Raw genomic sequence first — 12,135 nt, forward strand, 5'->3', positions numbered from 1 at the left:
GACCAGAGGAATAGGATTGGTGCAGGGGAAATGTAAAAACGATTGTTTGTTTGTTTCTGAACTAATGTGGGTGTTGTTGGTCAGCATGCTGCCCCTCTAAAATCCTGCCGCACTAGGCCTGGGCCTTGCTGGCCTCTCCACAAATCCGGGCCTGAATGAAACACCTAACAAGTGCCATATTTGCCTCAAGACAGTGTCAATCCAAGTTCAATAACAGGGTTTATCAGCAGTGGACACAGTTGGGTTTAATTAGAACATTGATGTAGATCTGTTAGTAAATGAAACTAATCTGAGTGCTACTATTTCTATGCCAAACACTGTCTGAATGTTTTGTGCAGTTTTGATTGTGATTGGTCTCTCTTAATAAAGCTGGCAACATTTTGTCTATTTTAATAAATAAGTTTATATGTATTCAAGCTATTTTGCTTTAAGATGCTGCAATGCAAACCAAACATTGCTTTATAGATATTGCCGAATATTTTAGAATTAGTACATAAGCCTTGGTCAGCGCTGTCCCAGTTTCTACATGTAGTGGGCAGATTGGGTGCAAAAGTTTTCTGGCAGCTAATATTAGGGCACATTCAGGGCCAAAGATGTTTTGCTGCCCAAGTATTTTGTAGTGTTTTTAGGAGGGGAGACAAAATACCAATGTCTACGACTAAAGCAATCTCACATTCCTCTTGAATCAGCTAGCAGAGATCCATAAATGGGAAATAAGAACCGCACACAAAGCTGAGGGTGCAGTGACAAGTTTTTTGGGAGATGGGAATGCGGTTTATTAGGTCACATGACTTGCTGTGTGTTGTGAGCATTGCATTGAGGAAGGGGCTGAAGTCCTAGCGCCTATATGTGCATGCTGCTCCAAATAAACCAACTGGCTGCAGCTGTTGTTGCACAATTTCAGTATTGTGTGTGATTCCTATTTCCCTAGTTATACATGGCCACTTATAACAAAGTCACTTCCCACAGAGGCATCCTCTCCTGCTGTTACAGCTGCCCCACTGACAGTAGTACAGACTGCATTTCTCTTCCCATTCCAGGGAGGCAAGTACTGCAACTTTACCAAAGATGAACTTAGCAGGATCATCCTGAAATGGAAACAATCACTCCCTTCCATTCACTGTCTTTTACTGACACGTCCAAAAGGACTTCTGGATGTAGCACTGCCAGTTTGTCTATATTGCTACATTAAAGACTAAACTCCTGCTCACATGCCAGTGTCTCTATATTAACCCTTTTTCCTGTACCAGAGCTATAGTAAATCTATCCATGGATGGGTGAATGAGACACATACCTCACCCCTTTAAAACTGAACACATGTGCAATCCACAGCCTGCATGGCTTATTAGTAATTCATTTAGATGGATGCTGCAGACTGAACTGATTTATGTGGAGCCATGCATCTAAATGAATTGCTAATTATCCATGCAGGCTGTGGATTGCATATGTGTTTGGTTTTAAAGGGGTAAGGTGGCAACCCTATATCTGTGATGCTAGGATTACTAATGTATAACTCAGTGGAGGTGTTGGCCAATAAATGGTATGATACACAGAAAACACCATAACAATAGGATTCCTGGATAACTTTATTACAGAAAGAGGAACATCAAACTGAGTAAAGGAAATATTCGCTGATGGGATTTATCTTCAGTCGTCTCAGTTGGCTTCTTCTGTGGTCAAGACTCAAGAATCAATAATCGTGTAGTTCTGTACAACCTGAATGGCATCCAATAATCATTCTGGTACTTTAGGAAAATGACATATGTTTGGCCAAAGGATATCAAGCCTGCCACCACGTCAAGGTAGACTCTCTGAGCAGGTCCCTAACCTATCCTAACAGGGGCGCTGCCACCATGAGGCGACTTGAGAAATTCGCCTCAGACTGGAGCAGCCCACAAGTTAGCAGGGGTGGCAAAAAGGCACTCCTGGTAACTTTAAAATCCAAATTTCTGTTATTTAAATTGGAAATTTGACTCCTCTAGTGCAGAAAGCACTAGTGACGCTGCCCCGCTGGACCCACTTTGGCTCAGTAAAAGTAACCCCTGGGGAGCAGAGCGGCATCACTAGAATTGCCCCTGTATCCTAACCATCTTATTAGAGAGGCAAAAAGTAAGTATTTTTGGGATATACTTTTTATTTGGACTAAGAATTATTACAGCTAGCGTTTGAGAGAGACATTTCTTCTTCCGTAGGTTCAAGAAGCATTAATAATAAAGATTGCTGGTTGAACCCGAGGAAGAGAAAGGTCTTTCATTTAACAGTGAGCCCTAAAAAATTACTGCTAATCTAAATAATTATCACAAATACTAACCTTTCACCTGTGGATTAATATGGCTGCAACTTTTCTGTTTAAATTAGTCTATTTTAGTTATTTTGTACAAAATTCATCTACTTTATTGCTGGTCCTAAATATTATTTTCTACCATATTTAATCATTGAAATCAAGTTTATCTTATTTTATTTAATCTATATGTGCCCTTGCTATGCCTATACCACTGAATAAAATGCCTGATATTTAATTTATTTCCTATAATTTAAGGCAAATATGTTAAAAAAATTAAATTACCAATACATGAGGGTGGTTCTATAATAGGAGGGTTCTAATGAGTTAACACGGAACTATGAGTTCTTTTAACCAATGTAGTTTTTGACATTTTATTTTAACTTAATTATATAGGTTTTGTTCCTACTTTCTGTAATTTTCAAGCATTCCATCCTACCTTATCCAGCATAATTTAGTAATTAGTAGTACTTTAATATGTAAGTTTAAAAAATATTGATAGCCACACGATTCAACCTTTCATTCATAAAATTCTTGTTTAGCTTCATAAAATTCCTATTTATCTTGATCCAGAGGAAGGCAAAAAAAACCTCATCTGAAGCTGTGTCCAGTGTGCTTCAGAGGGGGAAAAAAATTCCTTCCTGACTCCAATATGGCAATCGGATAAATCCCTGGATCAGTAGTGAACTGTGTACAGTATTGTTGTCAGACTATACTCTAGTTTCCTATTTCATGTTTTACTTTCTGTTTATTTCTATTTAATTGCCTATACAATAACAGGTTGTCTTGATCAATTCGTGTTTTTAATAAATCCATATTTAAATAAGAGTCCTTTAGTTATATACCTTCGCCAAACATAACATACATAAATGAAATAACTGGAGTTAGAATGAAAGGTGGGGATAATATTAAAGTGTACTGTGTGGTGCAAATAGGGGCGCTCCCGCTATGAGGCTAGTTGAGGTACTTGCCTCAGACAGTAATGCCTATGGGTTACAGGGGAGGCAAAAAGTTGTTCCTAGTACCCTTAAGTGTCATCTTTATCTTTTTTAAATGGGAATTTAGACTATTTTAGTGCAGAGTGAGAAATTCCTCTGCACAATGATGCAGCCCGCTTCTACCTGGTTACAAGGGATGGCATTGGGTAGGCTGCCTCAGGGTGAAAGTGAGGGCAGAATCACCCCTGGGTGCAATGGTTTTAGGGCCAATGGTAATGCTGTATTCATGATGATACAGGACCCAATAGTAGGAGCTGACGGTGAATGACACTAGTATATATAATAGGGCTAGAGGTGAGGAGCCGATGAAATAAACCATTGATTGGCTGAGGGCCAGAGACAGTAACTGATAGAAAGAGTCAGACAGAACCAGATGGAAAGGCCCATAAATAGGTGGTGATGATTTAGCCAGGGAATAATGGAAATGGTGAGTGATAGACCATTGGTGTGGGGGCAAAGGCTGATGGTAATGACTAGTGGCAAGTGTTAGAAGAGGGTGATGGCAGAGGCAGGGGCTAATAAAAAAAAACCGCCAAAGGCAGAGTTTTATATCAAGGGCCAAACCCTGGGGGAGATGGCAACTGATGGAACCTCCGGTAGGCCAAAATTGAGATGAAAGAGATATAATGAGGAGAGAAGACTGGAAGTCATGGAATTGATAATGGGGCCTGATGTTTGTCGTGGCATGGGGACGATGGTAGGGTATAAGATCACCATCAGTGCCAAAAGGTCTAGAAATGGCTGGAACCTGTGAAATTTAATCCAGACATGCCATATCTTGAAGAGATACCTGATCACCTGATGTGATAGTATGTTTCAGGGACTCCAAGAATGATGGTGGCTCCTCACATGTCTTCTTAAAATCCACAGGTGACAACTGCAGTTAAACAAAATATAAATTAGTTTGTCACCAAAAAAATGTAAGTAAAGTAGATGGCATTAGTACAATACAAAATATTAAGTGCAATTGTATTTGTTGTGGAATACCATCGAGAGTTTTCCACAGAGTTAATAAACCTAGGCCTAGTCCTAACCGGCTATGTAGATACTGTAGAACAGGAAGGCACTGGTCTCTAGCCCTGAATATGTATTAAAACACAAACATCTAGAGATTTCAAGATAAGTGCCTATTTATAATAAGCAGTAGCCTACCAAAACACATGTAGTCATGTACTTACTGCTTTTGGCTGGGAAGGAGGTGGTAGAGTCCGGTTTTCTATTTGCACCCAATCAATGGCATTAAAAAATGGGTGCTCCCGAATATTTCCATTGCAGCCCAGTCGTTCTTTTGGATTTTTCTTCAGGAGCTAAAGAAAGATAACATTATCAGATATTTATTACTAATATGAAGCTACACACCTGTCAGTAATACCCTCATAGCACAGGGATTTTGTCCAATTGCCTATACACTATTCAGCAAACAGGAATATCCAGTTAGTGTCACTGCTAGATCTCTGGGAACAGTATCAGTTCTCTGGGAAATGATATAATATAGCAGAACTAGTTATACCCTCTCCATAAATTCCAATACTTACCATTCGCAGGAGATCTTGCAATTCGGGGCTGAACCTTATCAGAATGCATGGCTGTTCAAGAAGAATCGACAAACGGCATTCTGTACTGTTGCCGTACTCTATGAATGGTGAGGTCCCACATGCCATTTTAGATACGATGATCCCTAATGCCCACCAGTCTACTCCTCTATTATATTTCTTCTCTTGTAACACCTAGATTTGAAGGAGAAAAAAGATTGTTATTAAAATCCTCTAGTGCATGCATTTAACTAAACCTTTGCTCTTTCTGTAACTCTCTCTTGTGCTGAAGCTGTTCACATGAGTAGTAAACTCCCAGCAATTACTCTAGGGTACATGTGTCCCACCCTGGGCAGCACAGTGGTTACCTGGGAACAGTTAAAATGATGTGTAGGAAGGAACCCAGAGCATGCTATCTGAGTCCCCACCTAGTGATTGACTTTTGTTCCCCTTTTAATCTGAATTGCTTTGTATAGAAAAAAATCATATACCAGCAAAACACAAAAAAAACTAAAAATATTTTTTAGTTGAGTATTTAAATGCATGAAAAAGACTTATAAGTATAAGCACAACTTAGAGAATCTATGACCTCTCTGCTATATGCATTTAAATTAAATCACAGTCACATACCTCTGGGGCCATAAAGGGCAGTGTTCCTTTTGCGCCTTTGATTTTTTTCTTTCCAAACACGCCCTCAGCTGCCAAACCAAAGTCGACGATCTTTATATGTCCCTCGTTGGTTACCAGGACATTAGCTGGTTTAAGATCCCTGCAAGGTAAACATTAGGGTTAAAAAATGAAAAGGAATTGAGAAAGAGCAGGTAAGTAGTGTGAGAGGTAAATGTAAATGTTGGGAGTCAGCCAGTACTATTTTATGAGTGGGGGTGAGAAGGAATGTGAACCCTCTTCCCCAAATTCATGGGGTGTTACAGATTGTTTAATACTCTTTTTAATACTCCATTTTCTTAATACTCTATTTTAATACTTTATTACTGATAATAACATACAGGCTGCAAAATGCACCATGTGCCATTTACATAAGATTAATTTTATTTGAGAGAACAATGGGTTTGCAGAAACAATATATGAACAGAAAGATAATATTAGGGATGTTTATAAATTTTACATACCGATGAATAATCCCTTTAGAGTGGAGAAACTGCAGGCCGCACACCAGTTCTGCTGCGTAGAATCTTTGGAGAAAAGAAATTAACATTTCCATAGTGAGTACATTTCTTTGCTTTGTTTATACTATAGTTATTATTATAATAGTCCTTTGGCCCTGCTGTAATATATGAGGGCCCACTATCTCAAGGCTAGGCACACCTGTAGGACTGCTATGGGACATAAAACCATGGCCCTTACAGCTCAATGCAAGGGGTTGCCCTAGTCCTTCAAGCATTCAGCATTCTGAATGACGGTCACATCTCCATGTGTCTTAACAAAGGCTGCACTCCATACAGGGTGAGACAAAACTCTCACTAGCCCCATTCTAGCAAATTTTAATTAGGTGATGAGTAAATTGAATAAAACAAGATGCTTTGTACATATTTGCTTGCTGTAGGGACAGTGGGTTTACTGCAATGTGAAGTGAAGCTACAGGACAGCACTTTATAGAAGAGAAAGATATTATTTGTTGTACCATTACAGATATATTACATACATAGATTCCCTAGCTGATTTCCTTTACAAAAACAAAAGATGAAAATCAGTTGGGTGAAGATTCCGAATGCTGACCTCTTTCCATCCTTCCTTCTGCATGTACTCTAGGCCAGCTCCTGCTCTGTTACCCCATTACAAACACATAAAGTCACTTACGTTACTAAGTCCTTCTCCAGCTGGCCGGCATTCTTGATGACATTTCTTAGGGTCCCTCCACTGACATACTCCATAGCGAGCAGAGCATGCCGCTGGTTAAAGAAACAAAAGGCAAAATAACTACAAGCACATATGGCTGAAAACATGTGATTACAAATTTTTGCACAAAGTGTCTTTTTTAGAGACATGAATGCGTGCGCACAGTAGCAACATTTTTGGTCAATGTCCTTGTGTACTAAATAAATGATCTATTAGCAGTTAGGTAGATTTTACTTGGACAAAATGTTACAATTGTTGAATGTATTTTTTTCCCAGTCACAGCTACTACAATACAATCTCACTAATCAAATTATTGAAAAGTCGGGGTGTAACTATAAAGAAAACAGACAGTGCAACTGCTGGAGGGCCCAGGAACTATAGGGGGCCCAGTGAGACTGATACGTAGCTGCAGTATATTTGCTAAAGTCAGTCAGCTTATTGGGAGCAGTGGAATATAAGGGTTTTCATTCATTAGGTGGTCAGTGAAATGTGCCCCTGCCATTGCTTGAAATGCAAGTTACATAAGCTTCTATGTAAATTACTGTAAGTTTTTTGGCAAGTGAGTGCAGTTTTTTCTGAAATTGGGTAAGTAAATTCATATATAATGTACACAATTTGTGTTACTCTCATTATTCAGCTTGCCCCCCCCTTCTGATGCAGTCTCCTCTCTAAATACCCCCCCAATGGCGGACCTGCTTATCTTGCGTGTGTTTTAGCTTGAGCTGCCCCACACCTTTACTCATTCTGCACCCAGGGTTGCTGTCCTTGGCCTTTACTAAAATAACTATATGAATGCTAGCTCTTCTAGCCTCCTATGTAGACTGCCAAGGGAAAGCTATAGGTGGCATTTTCTGAAAAATACTACTTTGGAGCTCATTTAAAATGTAAAAACGTAAATGGGGTTATTTATATACATTTTGTGGTTCTCTGGTATAGTAAGAGTATTCTTATATAAAGTTGCAACTATGGTATCCCAGGTACTCCACTGCAGATTCCGTGACCCACCCTGTTTACATCCTGCCCTCTTTGGGAATACTTAAAGTTAACCTAAATGTGAAATTATAAAGTTAGTGATGATATGTTGTACCTGTGTTTGGAATGATCCATGACCTTGGCAAAGGTAGGGGCATCCAGCAGCCGTCTTCAGTACCCGGGCCTCAGTGATGATGTCGGACATGTTGGTCTTGTCTCTCTTCTTGATGACTTTGATGGCCATATGTTGGCTCCTGTTAGGAAAAGATACCAACCATACCTAAAAAAGGCAGAATAAGAAATAAAATGTTAGAAGTCCACTTTTATGATCCATCGTTGGATTTACCTTTGTCACCATAGGCCACTTTTGTGCTACTCCCCCACAAGCCAGTACCAAATAGTTTCTCATTCTACCTGTATATAATAAACATAGACTATTCATCCCAAAACATTTGCTAGTGATACATTTATGAAAAGGGCCCGCCTTATAGCTCAGAAAATTTGCCCTCTAGACCAGGGTCTATCTGGCCTTTCCTTAACAGTTATTTATAATGTCTCAGTAAAGATATATAAAAAAAAGAGGGGGATTGATCAATGCACATTCCCTCGTCCCCTTTTTGATAAGAAGTTTAGTATCTCTGGAAGTACATGTATTTACAAAAACAGGGTTTTTAGTTACAAAGTTGTGATTATAAAATTGGTAAGCCACCATACCACGTTAAGTTAAACCCCATTAAAGGTCAGGGTAAACTTCATTAAAGATATATGGGAATTCCCTGCTTCTTATATTCCTTAATACTAAATAAGAAAACACAGGTATGGTTACCCAGAAGCCCAGCACTTACTTTGCCGAATGTTCCACTCCCAAGCTCAGCATGGATGGTGCAGTTGCTGATTGCTACTGGGAGAGGAAGCTCTTCTTCCACACGGGGCCTCTTTAATCCACTTCCTCCTTCTGAGAGAGATGCTATAAACAAATTTAAAGAATGGTAATTAGTAGTTACATGGGTTGTCCACTTTTGAGTTAACTTTTAGGGTAAGGGCACATGGGGAGATTAGGGGAGATTTAGTCGCCTGGCGACTAATCGCCTCTTCTTCTGGGCGACAATCTCGGTGCTTCGTTATCCGAAGTTGCCTCACTAGTAAACTTTGGGTGACTTCGGAAAACCAATTACCCTAAGTATGATGTAAAGAGGGGTTTTCTGAGATTATTTGCTATTGGTTTTTAGTTATTTAACTTTTTTATTCAGCAGCTCTCCAGCTTGCAGCATCAGCAATTGGGTTGCTAGGGTCCAAATTAACTTAGCAACCATGCATTGAATTGAATAAGAGACTGGAATATGAATACGAGAGGTCCTCAATAGGAGAGCAGTAATAAAAAGTAGTAATAACTATAAATGTGTAGCCTTACAGAGCATTTGTTTCTTAGATGGGGTCAGTGACCCCCATTTGAAAATTGGAAATAGCCAGAAAAAAAAGCAAACAATTCAAAAACTATAAAAAAATAAATAATCAAGACCAATTAAAAGTTGCTTATAATTAGCCATTCTATAACATACTAAAAGTTACCTTGAAGGTGAACCACCCCTTTAATGGAAAAAATAAGCGCAACAGGAATAATAATTCTTCTCTGCAAAAGTTTTTGCAATAGAAGCAGCTATTCACTAAACAGATACAAACATATATTGACACCAATAAATAGACACCTGCAGATATTTACTATCACACATCTATATATAGATAGATAAATAAACAAATATATAATATATACAGTTACACTGATACAGATTAACAGAGAGACACAGTTAAATATATAATAAATCACTTCTTTAGATAACCAACTGACAAATATATTTTGACAGTTGAAATAGACTGAGATCATTTAACTGATACAGATCATTAATACTTTTTCCACTAAAAAATCATTTAAACCCAATAGAATTATTTTGCCACCAATGAGGATTCATTATATTTTAGGATTAGGTACACAAAACAGTTGATGACGTATTAAATCGCCTGGTTCTACTTACGTTCTGTTGAGGAGCTGCGTCGGGGTCTTTTTCCTCCTTGGATTTTTATTTGCTCCCTATCTGAGCTGCACCCGTGTTTTTTCACTTTTTTGCTCCTTTTTCTCCCACTTCTTTGCTCGGTGCTGCTCCTGTCGTCGATTCGTCTCTTCATCTTGGCGGTACCAATAAGATCTCAAATATTGGACTAAAGTTGGTTTTCTTCTTTCTTCAAAAGCAACCTCAACTAAAGTTTGTGAATTTGCTTTCAGCTGCAAAAATAAAAATCGCTTTTCCGCACTGTAAAATCGCTTTGAATCACTTGGAAATCCGCAAATCACCAAGAGATGCTCTCTGGTCTGAGACAAACCAAAGTACTGATCCCAACTGCCACTGGTACTTGTCTCTAGACCTCTGATTCCAACTGCCACTCTGACATGTGACATAGCCTGCATGCAATGGCATCTGAATGTAAAACTGTGCACCCCCCATAGAAGCTCAGGTCCAGTCAAAATATTATCAGTGGACTTTAAAGGGGTTGTTAATTTGCAGTTGGTTTTCATTTTTTATTATTTGTGGTTTTTCATGTATTTCAATTTTTATTCAGCAGCTCTCCAGTTTGCAATTTCACCTGGTTCCTAGGGTCTAAATAACCTTAGCAGCCATGCATTGATTTGAATAACAGACGGAAATATGAATAGAGGAGAAGCCCTGAATAGAAAGATGAGTAATAATAAGTAGCAATAACAATACATTTGTAGCCGTACTGAGCATTTGTACCGTGACCTGGATCCCCACACATTGGATCAGGGAAAGCACTAACCCTAAATCCCTATTAGTCTGTGATCCCTACACTACAGACCAGTCTTGCCTGAGGGGAGAGCTACCCCCTTGCTATCCCTCCTAGTTGGAGCCAGGCTGCTCTTGCTAAACTAGCTCTATCTGCTTCATTTTCCTAGAAAGTGCTGGTACAGAGAACTACCCTGTCATGACTACACCTCATTCACGGGGTCCCTGTATCCCTGACTTTACCAAGGCATTATCTTTACTGGGGTCTGAGCACCAGACTCCCATTAGCAACCACTTCCTCCTTGAGTGACAGGGGGAAAGAGGAAGTCCCGCCCTCTGTCCAGCACTAGTGGCAGGAACTTGTCATCAGCCTCTGGGCCAGTGATACGCTGTACACATTATGCTAATAAGCTACAGTAGTCACATGGGCTTTTGCTTAGCAAACAGAGTACAAGGAAGTGTTGGCATGTAAAGCCATAGGGGAGCATATGGGTCACTACATGTACAAACTACATACACAACATTTACAGATATGCAGAACATTGTTAGGATTCGAGCAGTAGGACTGGTACAGTTATCTTAACAGTAACTGAGAGTACTTATATAAGTCTTTGTAAGAAGTATGTGTGCAGGTGCCTCCAGTAGCACTACTGAGTTGATTCCAGGTGACAGAACTATCAGTGATGTGTCAGTATGGACATGATTCTCACCTATGTTTATGATTTCACAACTATCCCAAACATGTGTGTACCTGTACAGCAGACACCATATTCAGGGCCGCCATCAAGGGGGCACAGGGAGGACAGTTGTCCCAGGCACGAAGGGTTTGGTGTCTAAGGGGGCCTGGCCATGCTTCACTTACTTGATTAGCCGGGCCCCCCTACTTTCAGCTTGCTGCCAGCTTCAGAAAATAGGACAGCAGCTAAGTGCACGCAAGATTCTCCCTGTTCAGATTTTCTGTACCCTCATTGGTTCTTTAAGGATAAGTCCCGGTAAAGCTGTAAATGGATTGGATAGGGGAAGTCGGAACTTCCCCTTCAGCCTATCCAATCCCAATGCAGCTTTACCGGGACTTATCCTTAAAGAACCAATGAGGGTACAGAAAATCTGAACAGGAGAAAATCTTGCGTGCAGGAGCTAGCAGCACATTGAAAGCAGGGGTCCCGGCTAATCAAGTATGTGAAGCATGGCCGGGCCCCTCTCAGACACAAAACCCTGCAAGCTATTTTTTTCTGGCAGAGCGGACCCTGATCATTAATGGCTTTTGATAACTTGTTGTTGGATCTGACTATCCATGTTTTTTTTTTTAAATTGAAGGAGGTCCTGGTCACCAGTGGATTTTAATAACTTGTGGTGGGTCCTGGCCACCAATTGCGTTTTATAACTTGTGGGGGGGTTTAATGTTTTAGCTCTGATGTCTGTGTGGCCTTTTTACTGTGGGGTGGTTGAGATATGGGGTGGGGCTTGAGGGTGGCCGGGGACCAGGGGGCCCAGAAAATGTTGCCGTACAGGGCCCCGTGATTACTGAAGGCGGCCCTGACCATATTGCCCCATATACCTGAGCCAGCAGCAGACAATCCCTCATATTGCCCCTGATCTGTACCTGTACAGCCAAAATATCCACAATATTGCCCCCAAATATGTAGTTGTGCCAGCAGCAGTCAAAAATCCATCATATTGCCCCTAATCATCAGTTTACC

At 40.1% G+C, this 12,135-nt stretch overlaps 3 protein-coding genes across 3 annotated transcripts in view; 1 reads left to right on the forward strand and 2 right to left on the reverse strand.

Annotated features, from left to right (window-relative positions):
• The window catches only part of rarb.L (retinoic acid receptor beta L homeolog), a 620,347-nt gene that overhangs the window by 388,336 nt on the left and 219,876 nt on the right, over window positions 1–12,135 (forward strand). The gene's annotated exons all lie outside the window — the stretch shown is intronic.
• LOC121394593 (protein kinase C delta type-like) lies at window positions 3,911–5,002 on the reverse strand. The gene is made up of 3 exons (XM_041566012.1): window positions 4,815–5,002; window positions 4,458–4,586; window positions 3,911–4,156 (listed from the first exon to the last, which is right to left on the reverse strand). The coding sequence occupies exons 1-3, from the start codon at window positions 4,938–4,940 to the stop codon at window positions 4,037–4,039; spliced, it is 375 nt and encodes a 124-aa protein (XP_041421946.1). The 5' UTR covers window positions 4,941–5,002; the 3' UTR covers window positions 3,911–4,036.
• LOC121394598 (calcium-independent protein kinase C-like) lies at window positions 6,439–8,059 on the reverse strand. The gene is made up of 2 exons (XM_041566017.1): window positions 7,756–8,059; window positions 6,439–6,721 (listed from the first exon to the last, which is right to left on the reverse strand). The coding sequence occupies exons 1-2, from the start codon at window positions 7,882–7,884 to the stop codon at window positions 6,626–6,628; spliced, it is 225 nt and encodes a 74-aa protein (XP_041421951.1). The 5' UTR covers window positions 7,885–8,059; the 3' UTR covers window positions 6,439–6,625.

The sequence above is a fragment of the Xenopus laevis genome, chromosome 6L (genome assembly GCF_017654675.1).
Source record: "Xenopus laevis strain J_2021 chromosome 6L, Xenopus_laevis_v10.1, whole genome shotgun sequence".
Lineage (NCBI taxonomy): Eukaryota > Metazoa > Chordata > Amphibia > Anura > Pipidae > Xenopus > Xenopus laevis.

Bases quoted from the DNA above. Each gene is read 5' to 3' on its own strand.
- LOC121394593 (XM_041566012.1), bottom strand. From the start codon at position 4,940: ATGGCATGTGGGACCTCACCATTCATAGAGTACGGCAACAGTACAGAA. The intron at 4,587-4,814 runs GTAAGTATTGGA...ATCTTTCTTTAG, and splicing joins TGCAAGATCTCCTGCGAATG to CTCCTGAAGAAAAATCCAAA. The intron at 4,157-4,457 runs GTAAGTACATGA...GTTTAACTGCAG, and splicing joins CTCCTTCCCAGCCAAAAGCA to TTGTCACCTGTGGATTTTAA.
- LOC121394598 (XM_041566017.1), bottom strand. From the start codon at position 7,884: ATGGCCATCAAAGTCATCAAGAAGAGAGACAAGACCAACATGTCCGAC. The intron at 6,722-7,755 runs GTACAACATATC...TTCTTTAACCAG, and splicing joins ATGGATCATTCCAAACACAG to CGGCATGCTCTGCTCGCTAT.